Source organism: Solanum tuberosum, unplaced genomic scaffold, assembly GCF_000226075.1.
Source record: "Solanum tuberosum cultivar DM 1-3 516 R44 unplaced genomic scaffold, SolTub_3.0 scf00693, whole genome shotgun sequence".
In the NCBI taxonomy this organism is placed as follows: Eukaryota; Viridiplantae; Streptophyta; class Magnoliopsida; order Solanales; family Solanaceae; genus Solanum; species Solanum tuberosum.
Genome location: NW_006239613.1, coordinates 50,509 through 70,844, shown reverse-complemented (window position 1 = coordinate 70,844; position 20,336 = coordinate 50,509). Strand labels below are relative to the sequence as shown.

At 34.6% G+C, this 20,336-nt stretch overlaps 2 protein-coding genes across 2 annotated transcripts; both read right to left on the bottom strand.

Annotated features, from left to right (window-relative positions):
- Positions 1–3,165, bottom strand: LOC102583395 (gibberellin 20 oxidase 2-like). Its single transcript, XM_006366869.2, has 3 exons — positions 2,674–3,165; positions 1,301–1,622; positions 1–337 (listed from the first exon to the last, which is right to left on the bottom strand). The coding sequence occupies exons 1-3, from the start codon at positions 3,117–3,119 to the stop codon at positions 74–76; spliced, it is 1,032 nt and encodes a 343-aa protein (XP_006366931.1). The 5' UTR covers positions 3,120–3,165; the 3' UTR covers positions 1–73.
- A 1,396-nt stretch (positions 3,166–4,561) lies between these two features.
- Positions 4,562–18,802, bottom strand: LOC102583070 (E3 ubiquitin-protein ligase BRE1-like 1). Its single transcript, XM_006366868.2, has 19 exons — positions 18,635–18,802; positions 17,723–17,884; positions 17,434–17,521; positions 15,847–16,071; positions 15,594–15,755; positions 13,575–13,768; positions 13,404–13,487; positions 13,156–13,275; positions 12,902–13,088; positions 12,634–12,794; positions 12,460–12,531; positions 12,161–12,237; positions 8,120–8,314; positions 7,519–7,591; positions 7,327–7,413; positions 6,334–6,471; positions 6,058–6,260; positions 5,789–5,954; positions 4,562–4,961 (listed from the first exon to the last, which is right to left on the bottom strand). The coding sequence occupies exons 1-19, from the start codon at positions 18,650–18,652 to the stop codon at positions 4,830–4,832; spliced, it is 2,544 nt and encodes an 847-aa protein (XP_006366930.1). The 5' UTR covers positions 18,653–18,802; the 3' UTR covers positions 4,562–4,829.
- Positions 18,803–20,336: the final 1,534 nt, after the last annotated feature.

Here is a 20,336-nt window from a genome sequence, read left to right as displayed (position 1 = left end):
TCATATTATATTATATTATATAGAAGCTAAGGGACAAAAAGTAGATATACGTTTAATTTGTTTTTATTTTTTGCTATGGCTGCTTAGAAGAAAGGAACCAAAGAGTGAAGTTTTGTAGAGTAGTATGATCAGGTCTATAGTGATTTTGTGTAAAATAGAGCAAATCAGACCATGTGAAGTCAGGATAAATTCTTGAGTTGGAGACAAGAAGATGTTGTGGGGGTACCACCACTTTGTCTTCCTTTGGACACAAGAAAAAAGCCAAAGATATCCTTTCAACTTGCCTCTTAACTATTGCTCTGTGCAAGCAACTTTTGTATATTCCATTTGACAGTGCCTGCAAGTTAATTAAAACAACACAATATGATTCATTTTTTTTAACTATATTACATGTATTATCTACTACATATCTGAGTATTTTATATGCATATTATATACTACATGAAATTAGTTGTGGAATTTGTTAGTAATCTCTGAGGTAATTTAATTATGTTATAATATATCACTAATTCATAGCTCAATGAGATTTTTGTTGTTTAGCTACAGATTTTATCCGTCGCTGATCTTTTTATTTTCTAGTATGGTTTAATTCCTACTACTCACTCTATATATATATACATTTATGCTTGTTAAATTAACATATACCTATTCGATTTACTCTTTATTTTGTTTTATTTTATTTTGATAAACGTACATATATATACTTTTAACTTCATAGAAACTTGGCCAAACATGCTATAAAACCTTAAACGTACCTAAGAGATGAAAGGTGAAATTGCAAGCATTAGATTATAGTACTTTAGCTTGTTCCTATCATGTTGTGTTCCACAACCTCTTCTCTTCATTCTAGCAAGCCCTATTTTGGAGGTACAGTTTATTTTTACAATGACAAGTTATCACGTACATACGTGTTGTCTTTATCAAACAAACCCTAATCTTGTTTTTATTTTATATGATATTAAATCAGAAATTGTAGCCATGACATGTTTTTTACATTATTTGGAGCAATTATCTGACCCTAGTTCTTACAAAAACTATAATAATCTGGATATTCTTGATAATTTAAATAGTATAATAGAAAGCCGGCTCTCTACCTCCCATAGGTAATAGTAAGGTATGCGTACACTCTACTCTCCCCATACCTTTGCTACTTAGTCAGATTTCATTAGATTGTTGTTGTTGTATTGATGTTTAATTTCATAATTGACATTCGATTTGTCATAGCATATATTTTTTTAGTTTTTTTTTTAAAAAAAGAAGTTTTTGAACTAGATCATGAAAAAATTAACCTAGGACTCACCGTAAAAGTGTCACCAATATTGATGACAAGTGCATCATGCCTAGGTTGGACTGATTTCCATTTGTTATCAACAAAGACTTCCAATCCTCCAACTTGATCTTGATGAAGAATTGTCAATGAATTTGGATCACAATGAGGTGGGGTTCCAAGGACTAAATTAGGATCTTGACAAGTTGGATAGAAATTACATCTCATAATAGAACTTGTATCTTTGAAAAAGTCTTTGTAGTAACATTTTTCTACACCAAGGCTCATACCAAGTATCTCCATGATTACAAGTCCTACTCTCTTCATTTCCTTGCAGTATCTCTCAAACACCAATCTGTGGGGAGGGGGGAGGGGGGTGGAAATGGTCATGTGGAAGTGACAAATCCATAAAAGTAGGATCAACGACTTCAAAAAATAAGACAGATTACTTGCTATTTAAAACATAGACATGCAAAAAATTATTCTTTACATTATAATCGGTTTACATATATTAAGTCGATTAGGTTTTCCTTCCTTCAACTTATGATACCAATTCAGTGCATTTTTTCCCAAAATACTTACACTATTAAGAGTCTCTTTACATCTTTTGTGTATCATTCCAATCTTAGCAACTATGAAACGTAAATTAGTTTCTACTAGCTAATATCAAGTACTTTAGATGACATAGGAGAAACTAGTCTGAGAAAATACGTACCTATCAAGTTTATAAAATATATATGTTAAATATATTGGAGTTCCTTGAGGCAATTTATTTGTTCATCTTCCATGATATATTTTAGATCAGCTACAGTAATAGGTTGATTCAGTATTTTATTTTCATGTAAAATGAATAAATGATGTATAATTTTTTTTAATGAAATGATAGTTAAATACTAAAATTTTGTATATGGATAGTGTGTAGAATTTTTACATTATCAAATTAAATAAATCTAAATTAACATGTCGTAATTTAGAATCATCGCAAACATAATGTGGTAACTTTAAAAATTGCAATGATGATATAGAAATTGTTCACACTATAACGATAATATATAATTCAAACACAAATACATAATAAGTAGTAAATATAAAATCTTAAGCAAATATAAAAACTTTGGATATCCCATACATTACTAGAAAACATGGAATTAAATATGTTAAGTATCTCGAAGTTAATGAATATTCTTCTAATTCGACGCTAATTCATAGCTAAATGAGATTAGTATAGAATTTTTTATGTTTAGCTACGAATTTTTGTCTATCATTAATTCGTAGCTAAATGAGATTAACATATAAATTTTACTGTTTAGCTACGAAATTTTATCTGATTCCTTATTTTCTAGTAGTGCAAATGAGATACATATCCTCACATCAATTTCAACATAAAATGTGCAAAGAAAACTTACCCCATTTGTTCAAATTCTATTCCAAGTGAAGATTCAAAGAAATCAACAACAATACCACTCTTATTAGAGCCACCATTTTCATGAAAATTGAAGGATAATGTTTCTTTCCATGGCAATCTTGAAGTAAATCTCTCTGCATGGGCACCTGAATAACCCCACAAACTACCATGTTGTTTTTGAACCTTTAATTTTACTTCTAATGGAAGCTTAAAGAAATGATTGACATGAGCATGAGCCATGTTAATTAATTTAGAATCAACTCCATGGTTTATAACTTGAAAGAATCCATGGTTCAAGCAAGCTGTTTTCACAAGCGTGGACACAGAATTGATGTCTCCAATTAGGTCTATTATTGGCTCATTTAGCTCTTCTTGTGCTTGTATTAAGTCTTCTTTGGGATAAATGAATTCTTTAGGTATGTTGGTTTGTTGATGAAAAGTGTCCATTGAGAAATACAAAAGGGACACTGGACTTGTGGCTGATATATATGTCCTCCTTCCATTTATAAAGGATTTAAGTTATTTATATTGATAATGTAAAAAAGGTCAGTATATTTAGTTTCATTTTTTTAGATTTTCATATTAACCTTGCTATGTATGGTTACCTATTATTATAAGTTAAAACTTAATAATTATATTAAGACTTTTTTTTTTGGTTCCCCACCAGGTTGCCCGGAGCCCACATTGATTCCCGACTAAATCCGAATTGCGCACTGCAGGGCCCATTCGGGGGTGACGCTCCCAACATAATTTTCTCCAAACCCAAAGCTTGAACTCGAGACCTCTAGTTAAGGGTGAAACACTCTCATCAGTGCACTACAACCCATATTGGTATATTATTAAGATTTTATAAACACTAAATTTATGTCTAGATAAAATAAAAAGAAGGGCATATGATGTTAGGTGTATTTACATGTGATCTTAACACATTATTTTCTTTACATTTTTACCACTTTTAGGTGATACATCATGTTAAATACACTCTACTTGTGATGATTGTGAAGTATTGATCTAATAATTGGAGTTTGGATGATGCATATAGGTACTTTGGGAATGAAAATGTGCCTTTTGAGGAAGAGAATGGCTCGAGAACGAAATTGGCGCTCAAGGAAAGGATGTGAAAAATTGGTTGTGTTGGGTGGAATGATCACCGGGATGCAAGCTTATTCATTCAAACTAAGCACGAACAAAGGTGCACGACAAGGTAGTAACGAAAGAATACACAAGTTTAAAATTTTCCTTCTAGTTGAACTAAGAGGAAACAAACAAACTCAATCACAACCACTGTTGGACAGCAATACAGGACACCAATGCACCTCTCAAAACCAACTGAGCCCTAAGAATTCCACAACATAATGAAGTAAGGGGTCGTTTGGATGGTAGTAATAGTAATGTACGAACTAATTATGCAGGACTTAGTTATTCCATCTTTTACTTGGCATAAAATAATGCATAAATTCCTTCATAATTTATACATGTATTAGTTGGTGTGCTAAATTCTATACATAGCAACTAAAATGCTACAGAACATGGTATTAGTTATGCTAGTTTTAATACATGAAGAGTTTACTCCCTAACCAGCAACCAAAAACATGGTTTTTAAAAATAAATTATATGTACCTTTTGAGGCAATTGCTAGGAGATTGAGTGGGTACTGAGCAAAGGTCTCTGCAACAAGTGTACTTAACTCTACTTCTTGCAGTTTTGCTAGCTAACCGCAAGACTTGACCTACATACCTATTCAGGCAGTAACTATGGGGTAAAAACTATATATTAAAAGGAGAAGCGACGGAGGGGGCGGCAGGCAACGGGGTGAGCAAACTCTATTTGAGGTATTGGATGGGGACTTAATAACAAGGCAATCAACAATAGACCTCAGTAACCAAAGATATGAACTTAAGTGCATCCACTTAAAATAAAGTAAAGGTTAATGAACAAGATCAACAACCTTGGACGAGCACCAGCAAAAGATTAACAAAATCATTAACCTTTGGACTAGCACCAGAAAATCTATGCAGACCATCTACTTTCAACCACCAGAAATTTTTTCTATCTTATGTTATTTCCTGCATAAATATATGCCCAGACCATCAGTGAACGACAATCTTGCTTCACACAGCGACATAATAAAAGGCCTAGACATCCTCATGTTTCTGATCAGATATAAACGGCCTTCACATCATTTGCTCCAAAGCTTGCAGAGCAGACAGGGCATTTGCGGTGACGAGTCTCTACAATTTTTTGGATACACGGATTACAAAAGAGATGGTAACATTTCGCGAGGACAACCTGTAATGTAATAAAGAAAACTTAGCTCTCAGAGTGAAATATGCATCAGATAAAGAGTCTAGCAAAGTTAAATTATTTCCTCACTAATGAAATAATTACATGTTTGGAGAAAACTAGTTGCACCTTGGAGGTCAATGAAGCGGGTGCAAACCTTGAGAAAAAGGATCAATCCCGACAGAAAAAAAACACTAGGCATTTTCCTGTCATGTCTAAACAATAATAAATCTTAATAGGTAATGTTACCTAGTACTTGTGCTAGTGGGAAGTAGCATACCGGTGGGATAGTCGAGGCATGCACAAGCTGACCTGGACACCACCGCTATCAAAAAAATATTTGGAGAATACTAGTTCTATTACCACCATGGCAAAAATAAAACCAATCACTGTAACAAGTTAGCTCTCAGAATCTCTTAGAATCTCACCAAATGGTGGAAGTAAGCATCACTGTGCTTATTCACATCAGACAAGATCATGTAACAAATTTAATATCTATGTTGTAGTCAGCCTACTGGTTAACACATGTTTGGTTAGATGTACTATTTTTTTGGTAAGGAGGTACTATTCGGTCTCACTACTGGACATTGGTTGTCTCCCTAATTCAGAACCATGGATCTCATCACTGAAGAATCTCTTGGATATCGCCACACTATTATCTCAATAAACAATCTAAAGTAAGAACACATAATCTTTTCTTCCCATCTGCCGCAAGAATCACAAACTTGCAACAGTGGATCCTACATCAGATGTGACATTTTATAGGTACTTTAAACTTCACCAAACTGATGCTGATCGACCAAATAAATAAGGAAAAGGTCAGGCGGTCCAACCTCTTTGCGCCTATCAAAGCAAATACTACAATTGAGTATTTCCTTGTATTCCCTTAGTTTCTGCTGAAGCTTCTCAATAACAGATGACCCTTCAATGTGTGATCTCAAACGTGAAGTCTTTCTCCTCAGAGCTTCTACATCCTCCTCTGCTCTTTTTCTCTCAAACCTAGCCAAGTAAAGTGAGGACCATATAATAAAGGGACACATGAGAGTATTGGTTTAAGATAAATTGATACTGGGTATACAGACAAAGGTTAACCTTCAATTACCTTTCTTTCTCTAGTTCTATCTGCAACTGTGCAAGATCAACTCGAACTTTGTCGATCTTGGATTGCCATTCTTCTAGCGTCTCCCACAATTGCTGGGAAGATTTTCTTACATCTAAAAACCGTTTTTGGGTGTTCTCCAAAGCAAGAGAATTCTGACCCCTATCTTCAGCAAGTTTCTGGACCAAGTCTGAGCATCCCCTCAACTGAAAGGAATACACACACTTAAAGTCTGGAGAAATATAAACATTTGTCACTTCAGAGAAGATATGCAATTACCTGGTCATCAATTTTGGCAGCTTTCATTTCATAGGAATTGACCATTGTATTGGCATCTTCAACTGCTCTCTCTGTGATTTGACTTTCCCAGGCCAAACAATCCCGCTGTTGTCTTGCCCGTACTCCTTCTAAAACAAGCTGTGAAACAGAAAATAAACTAACTACAGAGTACAAAATAGGCAGCAGTAGAAACCTGAGACACTAGAAATGCACAGACAGAACGTTTTTTGGAGTGCTCTTGAAGTGATGTAAGGAAATTTGTGGATGGGAAACTCTAAAAACCCAACATATCCACGCAAAGCTACAGAAATGTGTCTAAAGTAGTGGTCCCATAAAAGGAACTAATGCTGTGAACGTCTTAACAACATATCGGCTCTTTCTTTCACTCTACATCTTTGACATTTGAGAATTTGTAATGAGATAATGTGTTGTTTACTTCCAAGTCTTCTACCAACTCTTCAGGCTCCTTGCCATAGTTGTGAGGTAGTCAGTTTTGACAAACTAAGGTTACATGCAATTTTGTTGAAACTTGAAAGCATTCTTACAGTTGAAGATTTTCCAAACTTCTTTGCTGTTAAACTACTTTCACTCATTGTGGTATTAGATGTATAATTCTAAGTACTTTTCCCCAAATAAATGTTTATAAGAGAATAATGGCTGAAGAAAGATAGCAAAAGGAAAAGCAAAAGTTAATCGCTGGAGAACAGCACCATAAATACTTCACATCTGACAAATGAGGTCTAACGAGAAATATCAAAACTATACTACTTCCTAAAACTTTAGTGACTCCACCACACACATGAAGAAAATAATTGACTCATGAAGCATCTAAATTGAGAACAAATTTCCAGCTTTCACCAATTAGAAAAAATAGGGAGGTCTAATGGTACCTTTTCATCTTAAGTAACAAATAGTACATAAAAAAGTTTGAGATTTTTACCAATTTTACACAAACACTAAAGCGATTGAATGCATTCTTGTCGAATATATTACCTTTATATTGTAATCATCTCTCTCTGTGATTTGCTGGAAAAGCTGCTGATTTTGAGCTTGCATATCATCGTAGGCCTGCCCAATTGTCTGCAACAAAAGAATCTCTCAAATCTTTCAGATTGTTTTACAAGGCTAATGTTCCAACTTCCATACAACTGACCTATAAGTACACAAGTTAAGCAGTAAACAGACCTCAATCTCAGAGAGGTAGGCCTCGGTTTCTTCATGCTTGGACTTCAAGACTTCCGAGAGTCTAGACCGTTCCCTGAAGTAACGAGAATCAACTATCTTCGTGAATATTTTCTTAGGACACTAATTAATTATTACAAGGAAAAAGGAAAACAAGATTCTATCAAACTGATAAAAAGAAACGTTCTCCAGGGCCATCTTTCTCTCGAAAGTCCAAGGTCCTCTCTAAAAACCATCAAGACCTTCTGATGAGAACATGGTTCCCCACTATAGCAACTTCTCTAAACAAGCTGAAAGTTGTAATGAAGCCGGGAATGCATGGCTAAAATACACTCTTCCCACCAATAGTGGACTTGTGACCCTCCAATCAATACTTTCTACAAAGTCAAGCCTAGAAATCATGGCAAACCATTCGCCAAGGCCATTACCAAGAACAGGAGTATGAGACTTTTCATGTATGTGAGTACAGAATAACTTCAGCTCCTAGTTAGGAAGATGTCATCTTATTGTTAAAGTGCACAGCCGCACAGAGACAATTTTCTGAATGATCTACTGACAGCTGTATGACGACTCATCATTCAAAATAACAAGAGGGCAAACAGACCTTTTAGAAGCATCCAACTTCTGTCTCAGCTCAGCAATCTCAGCTTCTGCAGCACCTAGCTTCTGCTGGGAGTTAGCCTCGGCTTCAATAGCAGATTTCACTCTCACTTCCAAATTGTGTTCATCAAGAGAAGTCTTCAGACTCTGAACACATGCCCAAGCTCTGTACTCGAAACCCCGAGCCTCGAAAACATCCCTGAAGTCACCATGGTAATGTTTGGAAGCATTCTTAGTGAAGAAAAAGATCCATTCAAGTCAATATATGCCCTTTGAAAATCTATGTATCTAAAAGTTATAAGATTCAACAGTTTATCAGCAAGGATATATATCACGAACACTAACTGCTATTTCAGCATTACAAAGTGGACAAAAAGCTTCTACAAGCAGTGTTTGTAAAGACCACTGCACAAAGGATATTCATTCATATATTTTATCTCCAAAAACCATCTTCAAGATTAAACATTGTCATACGATTGGTCAACAGTACCTTAGGCAGCTCAAATGCAATTAGAAGCTCCGTAAGAAAAACAAAATGTCAATGTGATATGTCCAGAAAAAATTTACAAGAATGATTGAAGCATGTCATATTCAGAAATATAGAGAACCAACCGTTTTTCTACATTGACACATTAGTTATCATTATAAGTATAATCAAGCCACCAAAAACAGATCCCTAACACATGCACCTCAGTTTCATACATGCACATATTATAACAAATTCCAAGCTAAACCCACCATCAAAGCCACAATATCTCAGTCCAATTCAAAAAATAAATTACTTGAGAAAATCCACCATCACACTAATCCAATCAAGGGCTGGGCATTCGGTTCGGTTTTTCGGATTTCAGTTGATAAAAATATGAACCGAAACTAAACTGAAATAAATTCGGATTGGTTCGGTTTTTGTACTTTCGGTTCGGTTTACTTTTTCGGTTTGAATATCATTTTGGGCTCTCTTTTTTTGGTCATAAATGGACTTTTTAAATTGGATCAATTTTTTAAAAATAGATTTTCAACATGATTTGTTGATTTCAACAATCAAAATCAATCACTGGTAGTGGCAAGTAATTAATTACTACTCACTAATCATTACTACTCACTACATATCAATAACACATACATGAAACACTAATAATGTCTCGCGAAGTGAAACGAAATGACAAATCGACGATGGAAAGGAGAAGTGAGAATTGAGAGAGAACGATGTCTAATGTCTTGCGGCGTGCTCTTCTTCACTCTTCAGTTCTTACTCTTTTAACAGTGAATTAGGGATTTGAGATTTGGTCTTTGGGCTTGGGGTGGATATAGATGTAGGGATAAATAATGGGCTTTTATATATTATTCGGCTTTTCAGTAATTTTAATGTAATGTGCAAGTATTTGCATATAAAAAATATAAATTAAATGTATTATATAAAATTCGGTTTTTCGGTTAACCGAAAAAAAAACACTTAAAAACCGAAAACCATACCGACTTAAAACCGAAACCAACCGATTTAATTGAAAAACCGAAACCGAAATTTAAAAAAAAAAACAGTTCGGTCAGTTTTTTCGGTTTCAACCAAATTATGCCCAGCCCTAATCCAATGTATATAACAAGAAATTAAAGTAAATAACACTAAGGTCTGCATACACCCAACCCTCCCCAAACTTCACTTTTAGGATTACACTGGTACTTTTTTTTTTGGTGAAGTAGGATTACACTGGTATGTTGTTCTTGATGTTGTTCTTATTGTAACACTAAGGTCGTTTCTCTATGAACTGCTCAGTTCTAATTTCCAGTTGCCTATTCTGACATAATTCCCTTTGGGACTAGGAGAGTAGTTTTGTAAGCCTTTAGAGGAACATCTCATGTGTCTATTCACACCAAAATCAACAACCCAAGAATTACAATGAGCAGTAAAGGCAGTACCTGATTGCACATAATTAAATATGGCAACCAAAGGCAAGTCAGATTTGGTCAAGAATCGGCGAAGATGCTGAATTTCATCCGAAGACAGAGTTTCTCCCGAAGTCGTCTCCCCCCATAGTTTTAATAGGATTCCAAATCAGAAAATAAAATTTCCTAAAACTCTAGAAGGAAATCAAGTTTAAACAAAAGTCCCTTGGAGAAGAAAAAACTGGAAAAAATTGCTCAGACAGAGTCTCACCCGAAAACTGCCTTGCCGGAACCCCAGCTCTGGTGATCGAAAAAAATCTAAAACTTGGTGGGTATGCTCGAAAGTGATAGACAAACCCAAGAAAGAAAGAGTCTTGAAAACGATTCAGGGAAGTAGCCTTTGCGGACAGCTTCAAGGAGGGAGAAACTCAACTTCTTTTTAATAAGAAGAAACCTTATTGCTGCGAGGGAGAAAAACGCACCAATGGCTTTGATACCATGTAGAACTTTGAGGGGAAAAGGGATATTTCTACAAGTGAATCCTGATTGATTGAGGAAAGACAATCAATTACAACAACATACCCAATGAAATCCCACTAAGTGGTGTCTGGGGATGGTAGTGTACACAGACTTACCGCGACCTCGAGGAGGGTAGAGTGTATGCAGAAAGTCTCCTAAAATTGTGCTATTTAACAACACAATCAACACTTAATCATACGCGCATAACAAGAATTAATCTAAGGAAGCTAGCACTTCTAAAACCAAGGAGGATGGATTGAACCAAGTGGAAAGGAGAAGAATCTACTGGGAACAATATCAAAGGTGCTAAACCAAAGGAGGAAAGGTCTACCAATAACAACCTAAAGGGAAACCAAGTCAACATGTTCAATCAACTACAAAACAAGGATATAGAGGATATGGATATTCCACAGGAAGGAAAGACAAGCTGGTCTCAATTGATTCATGATGGTCAGCTACACCTACTATTGACAACTCAAGTTGGAAAAGAGCACAAGAAGATAAAACGAAAAAACACCCCAACAAATACCAAGGGAAGCTTAAGATGAAGAATGACAGGATCCAAACTTGCTACAATTCAAAAAATGCTGAAAAACAGATTCAAAAAAAAAGAAGTAGAAGCACTGATTATAATTCGAGCATTTCGAACAAGAGGATGAGACTTCGAGCATTTCGAACAAGAAGATGACATTCAAGGATAAAATTACAATACCTCCTAATGTTAGACTAGCGGGAGACAACAAATTTCTGACAGTGGAGGGTTATACTTCTCTAAAGGAAATTTTAACTCTGAATATCCCGGACTTAACATCGAAAAGATTATGAAAAGCTCCGCGGAGAGGCTAAAGAAGATTGGGATCCAGGAAAATAGTCCCAGGCATTACTGAAAAAAATAGATACTACGAAAATAAAGGGAAGGGGGTTCCAGCTGCAAGGCCCCTAATCCTCCTGATAAAAGTATTAGAGAAAACAGGGATAAATACCAGTTTGAACAATTCAATCACTGGAACACCACTAGAGGTGGAGACTTAGATATGTTCATGGAATGTTTTGAAGAGGATCTCACTTCCTCTAAATTGGACGATGAGGCTACCAGGGATCATGAAAAGAGATGCTCATCACTTAAATGCCCCCCTATAGATTCTTTGGACACAACAACCAATCACAACCTATCTCCAATCTGGTAGGAAGCTCTAACATTACCATCGAAGCTGCCACAATTAATCTTCAAGATCAAATAGTCCCTACCACTAATGTTTCCAATGTTTAGCTTCATATCATGGAACATTAGGGGAATAGGATCAAATGGTTCCTTGGATAAATGAAATTTCCCAACCTTTAGAACAAAACCATGAGACCTGCCAATATTATTTACGAGCCCCCCTAAATAGTACGTCTATGTCCAGTTAGCTTTTGAGCTAATTTGGACACCCACCAACCCACCCTTTTGGTGGTACTTTGTAAAACAGTCCTACACTGTTTTTACCCCTTGATCCAAGTTTGGGATGCCAAACTCAAAGCTGTACTTTTGCCCTTATCAATGATCAAAGTTGGAAGCTTAAAGAAAAAAAAAAAGTGCACCAAGAAACGCTTATATAATAAAGTGACTTCATTTGATCAGAATAAACATTTAACCATGTCTTACCTTGAGAAAGCAGATTCACGCTTATACATTTCCAAAATGAGCTTTAAATGCATATCACTCTCTTTCAAATCATTAACCTACACCAGGAAATTCAAAAAAGGAGTAACCTAACGTTAAAATTTGTACTCATTCAAGTACCTGAAATCAAAAACATCTCACAGAAGAGGCCAAGAAAATTGCAAGTGACAGAATACAATGAAGTAAGAACTAACTTAAAATTAATAAAGCAGAGGAATAACAGACCGAAAATAGATGGTGAAAAACTGCAAGCAGAGAGACAAGAGCAAGATGGAACATACCATAGCTTGCAACTTCAGCATTTCAGTCACCTGGGAAGCTGACTTGGCAGACAATGTTTCTATCTCTTTTGACTATTAAAAAGCAAAAAAAAAAAAGAAAAAGGCAATAAGTGAAAAGAAATGACCATTTGAAAAATAAAGGAATAGTACAAGTTAGTGGATTAGCACCAAAACCTTCCGGTCAAGAATACTGGAAAGTGACTGAACATCAGCTCGTAGTGAATGAACATCTGAAGCAGTCTCCTTATAATTACTTAGTTGATTCTGCATATCGCCCATGGTTTCAGGGAATGAAGAAACCAATTTCTTAAATTCTGCAATAATTTCTTTCCTACCTGAAACAAATGGCATCTATCATTAAATATTGCTGCAGTTGCTACATTGTAATACACATTTTAAGGGGGAAAAAACAGTAACCAACAACAACTGCTTTTCAATATACCAGGTTCTCTTGATGCTTCTTCCAGCTTGGCCTCAATCATATTTCTTTCTTGCATGTGTTTCTGCATCTCCTTTTCTAGCCAGGCTATTCTGGAATCAGCAATGGTAGAAGATCGCCGAAAAACATCAGTTATATCAGTCTTCAAATTCATTTCTTTTTCCCTCCACGAAAGATTGTCTTTCTCCACCTAGTTTAATCACAAAAATTAGCAACAAGATAAACAAAATAAAATCGAACTACCAACCAGCTACAACCTGTAGTTTCTCGTATAAGGACTGATACAGAGATACATCTTCTTTAGCTTTCGCAAGTTGATCTTTAACCAAGATATATGGTTGGGAAGAGCATATGGCTTTCACATTCTTTAGTTTGTTCTGTCAAGGAAGCATCCATTCAAATCACTAGTGATGAAGCAAGCAAATGAGGTTCTACGATTGTAAAACAGCAAGAACACTAGCAATGAAGAGAGTGGAAGAAGGAAATCAAGCAAACCAAAGTTTACCTGTAAGTTAGACAACTGCTTCAATATGTCTATCCTTTCTTCATGAAGACGCTTGAGTTCGAATAAACGGAAAGAGGATTGGTCCTGTAAACACGATCTTGTTCATATAACACATTCACCTACTTAAATGGGATCCAAACATGAGTGCAGACGCACAAACCAGTAAATTACCAAATACTCCTTAAGTGTGGACTCCATATCCTGCATGTCTCTCTGCTTATCTCTCGCCTTATCATTAGCAGAGTGCTTATTTCCAAGATTCAGGACAGGGAAGAGAACCCCCTTGGCAGCATCTTTCTCTGCTTTTAGAATTGCCAATTTTCTGTTACTTTCATCCAAATGTGCAATGGTTTTCTCCAACTCCCCTTCATAACAACAAAAATGAAAGTAAATCTCAAAAACCAACCTTTGGCACATGAGGAATCAATATTCATGATGGCATTACTGAAAGTTAACAGTTTTGACTAAAATGCCCATAGAATAAATCAGAAAAAGCACATGAAACAAATTCTTACAATTAATGATAGCTCCATACACAAGGATGATGCTATAGAAGCCCCAAAAAAACAATCGTCAAGGTCTCAAGCTAAGGAGTTGCAAGCCAAGATTGTTGGGCTTCAATGGGAAATCAAGAAGATGTTTATCATGGAAGAAAAGCCCAAGAACGAGTTCAAGAATTGTGGAGAAGGATGGACTTAGTGCTACACACATTTTACGGTTCAAGTCCAAGCCCAAATGGGAGAAGGTTTGGGCCCACATGGGGATGAAATTTCTGCCCGAGAAGAATGGACTAAGTGCTACACATATTTCATGGTACAAGTCCAAGCCTAAATGGAAGAAGATTGGGGCCCACAAGGGGCTGAAATTTCTGCCCAAAAATGAGTTTAAAATACTCACCCAAAAGGGAGGAAAAAGTCACGTACAAGTGACTTGGGAAGGACCCACATGTTTTGGTCAAATTTGGGAAGTTTTCCTTATTTCCTTAGGGAAGGATTTTTGGTATTATTTTTATATGCTTTTGCTTTCTTAGTTTAAAGTTTCCTAGTTAGATTTTATTTATTAATTCCATAAAAGTATATTCTAATCTCATTCTATTGGGGATAGTTTTCCCCTATATATAGGGATAGATATTATTATTTTTGTTTAGGCAACATTATTACTAATTGAGAGCTTTTTAAAATAATTGTAAGTAGGCTTTCTCCAAAAAAAAAAAAACTTACTTCAAAAAATAATTGTAAGTAGGGTAATTAGTTTCAAAAAAGAGTACCTAAGTAATTTAACTTTTCAATTTAAGACTTACCGCTTTTATAATAATATAGTCTACAAATACAGAGCATTATGATGGAATTGTGGTAGACAGGTCAAAAAGCATGAAGATCCTTAGAAATGTTGATTGTACTTTTTGTCCTTCATTAAAAGACTATACAATAGAAAAAATTCACAGTTACTACTTTCCTCAAATAATTGTTATTTAAATAGTATCATAATATTTACAACTTTAAAATTAATTAAATGTATAGCTATTAAATCTTTATTTATTTGCAGTAAGTAAGAACTCCTAATATTTACTACTTTAAAATTGCCTAAAATTTTGTTTCTTAAATCTTTCCTTATTTGAACTACATTAAAAGTCCTAACATTTAAGACTTTAAAATCAATATTTTTACCTTATATAAGTCTTACTTAAATTATAGTAAAAAAAAAATAGAAGAATTAAAAATATTAAAGAAAGAGGTTCACATTTTTTTAAGCAACTTTTTTAACCTTGCTATATGAAACTCTTATCATTGAAATAAATATAACATTTATTTTAACGTAAATTTCTATTTATTAATAATTTTATTCTTCTTGTAGATAGTTTAATTGATTGACGCGAGACACAGGTGAAAAAGCACGTAAACTTTACTAGTTGGTTTAAATATACAAGTTCTATTTTTAAAATGTTAGAACGTTTTAAATTAATACCACAATATTTGTTTCACTAACACAAAGATTTCATAATATTATACAGTAATATCATGAAATTTGTTTTCACTAATTAAGTTTGCCTGTAGAAACTCCTTAATGAATTTTCTTTAATTTATTTATTTGTGGGGGTCCATGTTTAGATGGCATAAACATATAATTTATTTCCATAATAATAAGATGTCAAAATATTTCCATTAACTTGAATCAAGAATAAGGAGTTACCTCTTAAACACTTAAGCTCGGCTTTATTCTTAGCATCGGTATCTCTATGATTCTGCAATGCACCAGCCAGGGATCGATGCTTCAAATGAAGTTCATTTATTGTTTGTATAAGATTTTTAACTCCTATATGCAAATCACTCGATGACTTTTGGAGGCATGATCCTACAGAGCAAAAAGTAAAAAAAATTAAAACTGGAGAAGGAATAAGGACGTATCATTCGAATTGAAGATAAAACATATGAGAACTTCTTACCATCTTCAGGAAGCACCTCAAGAACTGCAGCACACAACTTGTCCTTCATTTGCCTAATGTCATCTACAGTGGATACTATATTCCGGAATATTTTCATGATCTTTTGATCATCCATTTTCTTCTGTTCATATTCCGTTTGAGTGTTAACATCAGAGCTGCTTTCAGTTGCACCAGTTTGTAAAAGGCGACTTAAGAAAGAATCCTCGCATGCATAGACAGAACCATCTAGCAACAACAAGATACAAATATAGATGAGAGAAAAAAAATTGATCTAATTTCAGAAACCTATAGCTCCAATTTTTTCCTTTTACTAGGACAACCAAATAACACAGACTATGTTAGAAGAGATAGGAATCTTCAGAATAACCCTATCTTACCATAACAGTATGTATGGGAACAGCCTTTAGAAAATTACAACACCAGAAAAAGCACTTTTACCAAATTAGTATTCAAGGTAAGATAACAAAGGTCTATATACAATATCTTGAGGTCCATCAACAATATTATAAACTGGTTAGATAGACAGGCCGCACAAAATTAACAGTGTGCAGAGAACAAGACAATATTTGCTAGAAAACAAAAACGAATAGCAGAAATTAAAGATGCCATGATGGAAAAGCTAGCAGTTTCCAAAAGATCAAGATGAAGAGTATAAGTTTTTTGTATTTTTGGTGTAAACAAGATATAGTGGGGGAGATAGATAGCTTAGTGATTTCATAGACAATTGTAAGGTTTCTATCTAGACTTTGGTCTTGATGATACCCTCTAGGGTTGTAAATCCCACCCCATCAGCTTTTACCTGTAGGCTTTTTGGTGTGAATACAGTTACCATTATCAAAAAAAAAAAAATAGCACGAAAAATGTACTATATACCCTGGTTTTAAATGTGTGAGAACGTTCTGCACCAAACCCTCTAAACAAGCCATTAGAGTTTGCCATCTGCTCATGGAAACCAACACCAAACCTGAAGAGCTTATTGGGAAGCAAAAAAGCACCTTACACTATAGAATCCTATCTCTTCCACTACATTACCTCCCATGTTTTATTTAAAGAGTTCCGGAAGATAGACAAAAGATAGAACAAGGTAGTTAGCAATGGAGATTAAGATTAAACATATAACACCTCTTGTTAGGCTTAATGTTATATCCCTCACTACAGATTTCTGGATAATGTCAACTTGAGCCACCAATTGATTGACAAGGGTTATAATGACCTACTAGTTTACCTAATTAACATTACCAATAGTGTACTACAGTGTTTAATTATCTTTGCTTCTTTCCTACCGAAAAAAATAAATAAGAACTAGATACTAAAATTAGTTTTCAATAATCATCAATGAAACAAGTTAGTTATCAACTTATCACAGCTAATTAAGTTATAAATAGTTAGAAGGCTGCACAGACTGTTACATCAAACTCTTCTTCTTTAACAAATCTAGATAGCATCCATATCCTCTAATCCACTGTGAATCAGAATCTTGCTAATAATTTCTTTGCACAATCACATTATGTCCTTTTTTAGAAAGAGAGGAAGGAGAGTTTGGGAGCTAATGAGGAACAAAAACTAGCATAGTTGGGCATCTCTCACCTTCTGCGCAAGATTGATGGTTCCTTGCATTTCCATGTCTTATCGGATCCTCTGGGCGCATAGAACAGATTTCCAATTCACCAACCAACTAGTAAAGAAGCAAGTCAAAAAATCCATTTCAGAAACACACAGTACTATACAGGACATGGAAAAACATGTCCATACATGTGTCTACTTGTCCATTTGTGTGTCTTTGAGGACCAGACTGACGATACTCTTATAGAGAACTCAAATCTGTGTTAGGTAATATCATGCTTAAGTGTCCAACTACTGGAATGAAATAAAATACCTCTTCCCATGATTTCTGAATAACAGACAGAGTGTTATCATATGGCTTCTGTTTGTCCCTCAACTCAGTGAATTTTTCTTCAAGAACTGCAATCTCAATCTTCTGAGCTTCAAGCTTTTGAGAGAGTTTTTGGTTTTGATGTAGCAGAACCGCAGTGTCAAGCTATAGCAAGCAAAAATAATAAACATGGATGAAACAAAATTTGTAAGAGCAGTATCAAACGAAACTAGAATACAATTAGAAAGATGGGACACTCTTTGACAATTTTAATTTCCAGGAAGGTGAAGACTAAACAATTCTGTGACATGTGAATATAAGAAGCAATAACCATATCAATACCCAAAATGCACAACAGAGAAACTAAACAGCTGGAAAGTGGACACAAGTTTGATTGGTTTTAAGAGAATATGAAGGAAAAGTCGGACTGCAAAACATTTGAGTTCCAGCAAAACTCTAATTGATCAGTGGCTATGGAAGCTAACATAGAAGGTCAAATTTCCCCCCAAGATTAGCACTTTTTGCTGGATACCTCTGAACAATTCATGTCTCACTTTAGATTATTTGCTTCAATCCCTTCATTGTTTTTTTGAGGGATCATGAGAAAACCAGCGCCCCAGTCCGACACTACCAAAACTTCACTAGGGTTTCATCACCTGGAAGTATACGTTAACTATTCCAAATCGACAAATTCTACAATCAACCACCCCCACCGACCCAATTTGCTTTCAGAAAACAAAATTTTGTATATTCCAAAACGAACTTATAATACAAATAAAAGCAATTGAGACTTGCCGAGAATCATCAAACAAAATTCAAATGACGACACACGAGAAAACATAAATTATGCAATTGAATTTCGTATCAAACCAAAGTGAACTTTGCATAGTAAAGAGGTGAGGGGAAAGTACTCACCGGTAGCAAGTTTTCCATTGATAAACAAAAAAAAGAGAAAATGGTGAATCTGCTAATGCAGTTAACTATTTCTTTGCTGTCTCCGGCAACGGAACTGCTACTCCGGCAGAATAACCATCATTTGTTTTTCGAGAGTAGGGTCAAGTAAAATAGGTTCTGACGGCGATATATACCACCTGTTTTTTTGCTCTTATATATTAGTGGAGTAATTTTATTGCAAACTTTTTTATGTTAAATTATGATTTTCTAAACCTTAACAAAAGTCTTTTTTTAAAATTTATTTTATATTTTTTTATCGAAGAATTTTATTAAGAAATGTTCGATTTTTCGTATAAGATATATGAAAAAATCTTTTTTTTTTGTTCAGATTGTATGAGGATAAGAGATCTTATCTTTTCTAAACTTCATCGTATAGTCCTTTTGTGTTTGCATTTTATAAATATATAATTTTTTTCTGTAAGAACTTACGAAATTAATATTTAAATTCACGTCAAAAAGGTCGTAGGAGGAAATACTATATGGAAGTAGTACATTATCATCGAAATTAATGAGTATAGATTTTGCCGACGTAATTTTTTAGTCAATTAATCATGAGGAAGTACATATCTCGTATATAATTAGTAACAACAATTATTACATTAATATCGTTATTTAATTTTTACACAATTTACAATTCAATTATGGTTGACAAAATATATCTAATTTTATCATATCATATTAGAAAAAAATTGACAAAATTATCTCTTACGTTAGAGGTAGGTTCAAAGTAGTTCGCTTAATATATTTTTGAGTAGTTTTAATAAAAAAATTAAAAATAATCAATATATAATATGTGACTCATGATCTATCTTAATTAATTTAAATATTTAACACTTATACAACTAACAACAACGATTATTATAATAATATTACCATTTAACTTTTATAGAGTTAATAATCTGAAATTGTTTATTGAGAACAAAATAAAACTTTTGATTGTGAAATTGGCCCTTCCTCATGTGCACCTCATCAGATCGCGATGTTTTTCGAAAATATTGAACAATTAAGGGTGGAGGCTAAAGGACTAAGGGTTAAATTGTAAGAGGTTAGTGCCTAAAATGAGAATTTTAAAGTCGAACATTATGCTGAAGTCCTTTATGAACCAGCAAAATAAGATCTCCCAAAAACTAAGGGAGATACAGTAAGAACATGAGCCTGAAGATGGAGCTATCACAGTGGACTGCGGAGGTACAGAAGCTTAAGGTTGAAGCCTCCTAGAAGAAAAACTATCTCACTCACACAGTTGAAGAGTATACTATGCTTATTGCCGCCAATAACACTCCAAAGGTGAGAAAAAAATCTAAACAAACTCTTTCTCAAGTCTAAAGACAAATGGAGAAGGCTCGGCTTCATATTCAATTTGATGATCTAAAGGCAAAACAAAGACAGATAAGTATCTGATTGAGCTGAATTTAGCAACCCGCATGGGTAGTCTATGTGAAGTACAAAAATGCAGCCTCATCCTTCCCTAAGATGTTATTGAAATTGAGCCACAACAAATATTTCAAAATAGTACTTTTAGAGTAAGCTCTCTTGGGAGAGGAAGAAGATAGCTTAGAGGGCAATTGTTTTGTAAACCTTTTAATTTAGATGTTAAAGATGGAAATGCTCCAGATACTCTTGCCTCTCATGTCCCTTGTTGAGCTTCTCATGCCCCCCCCCC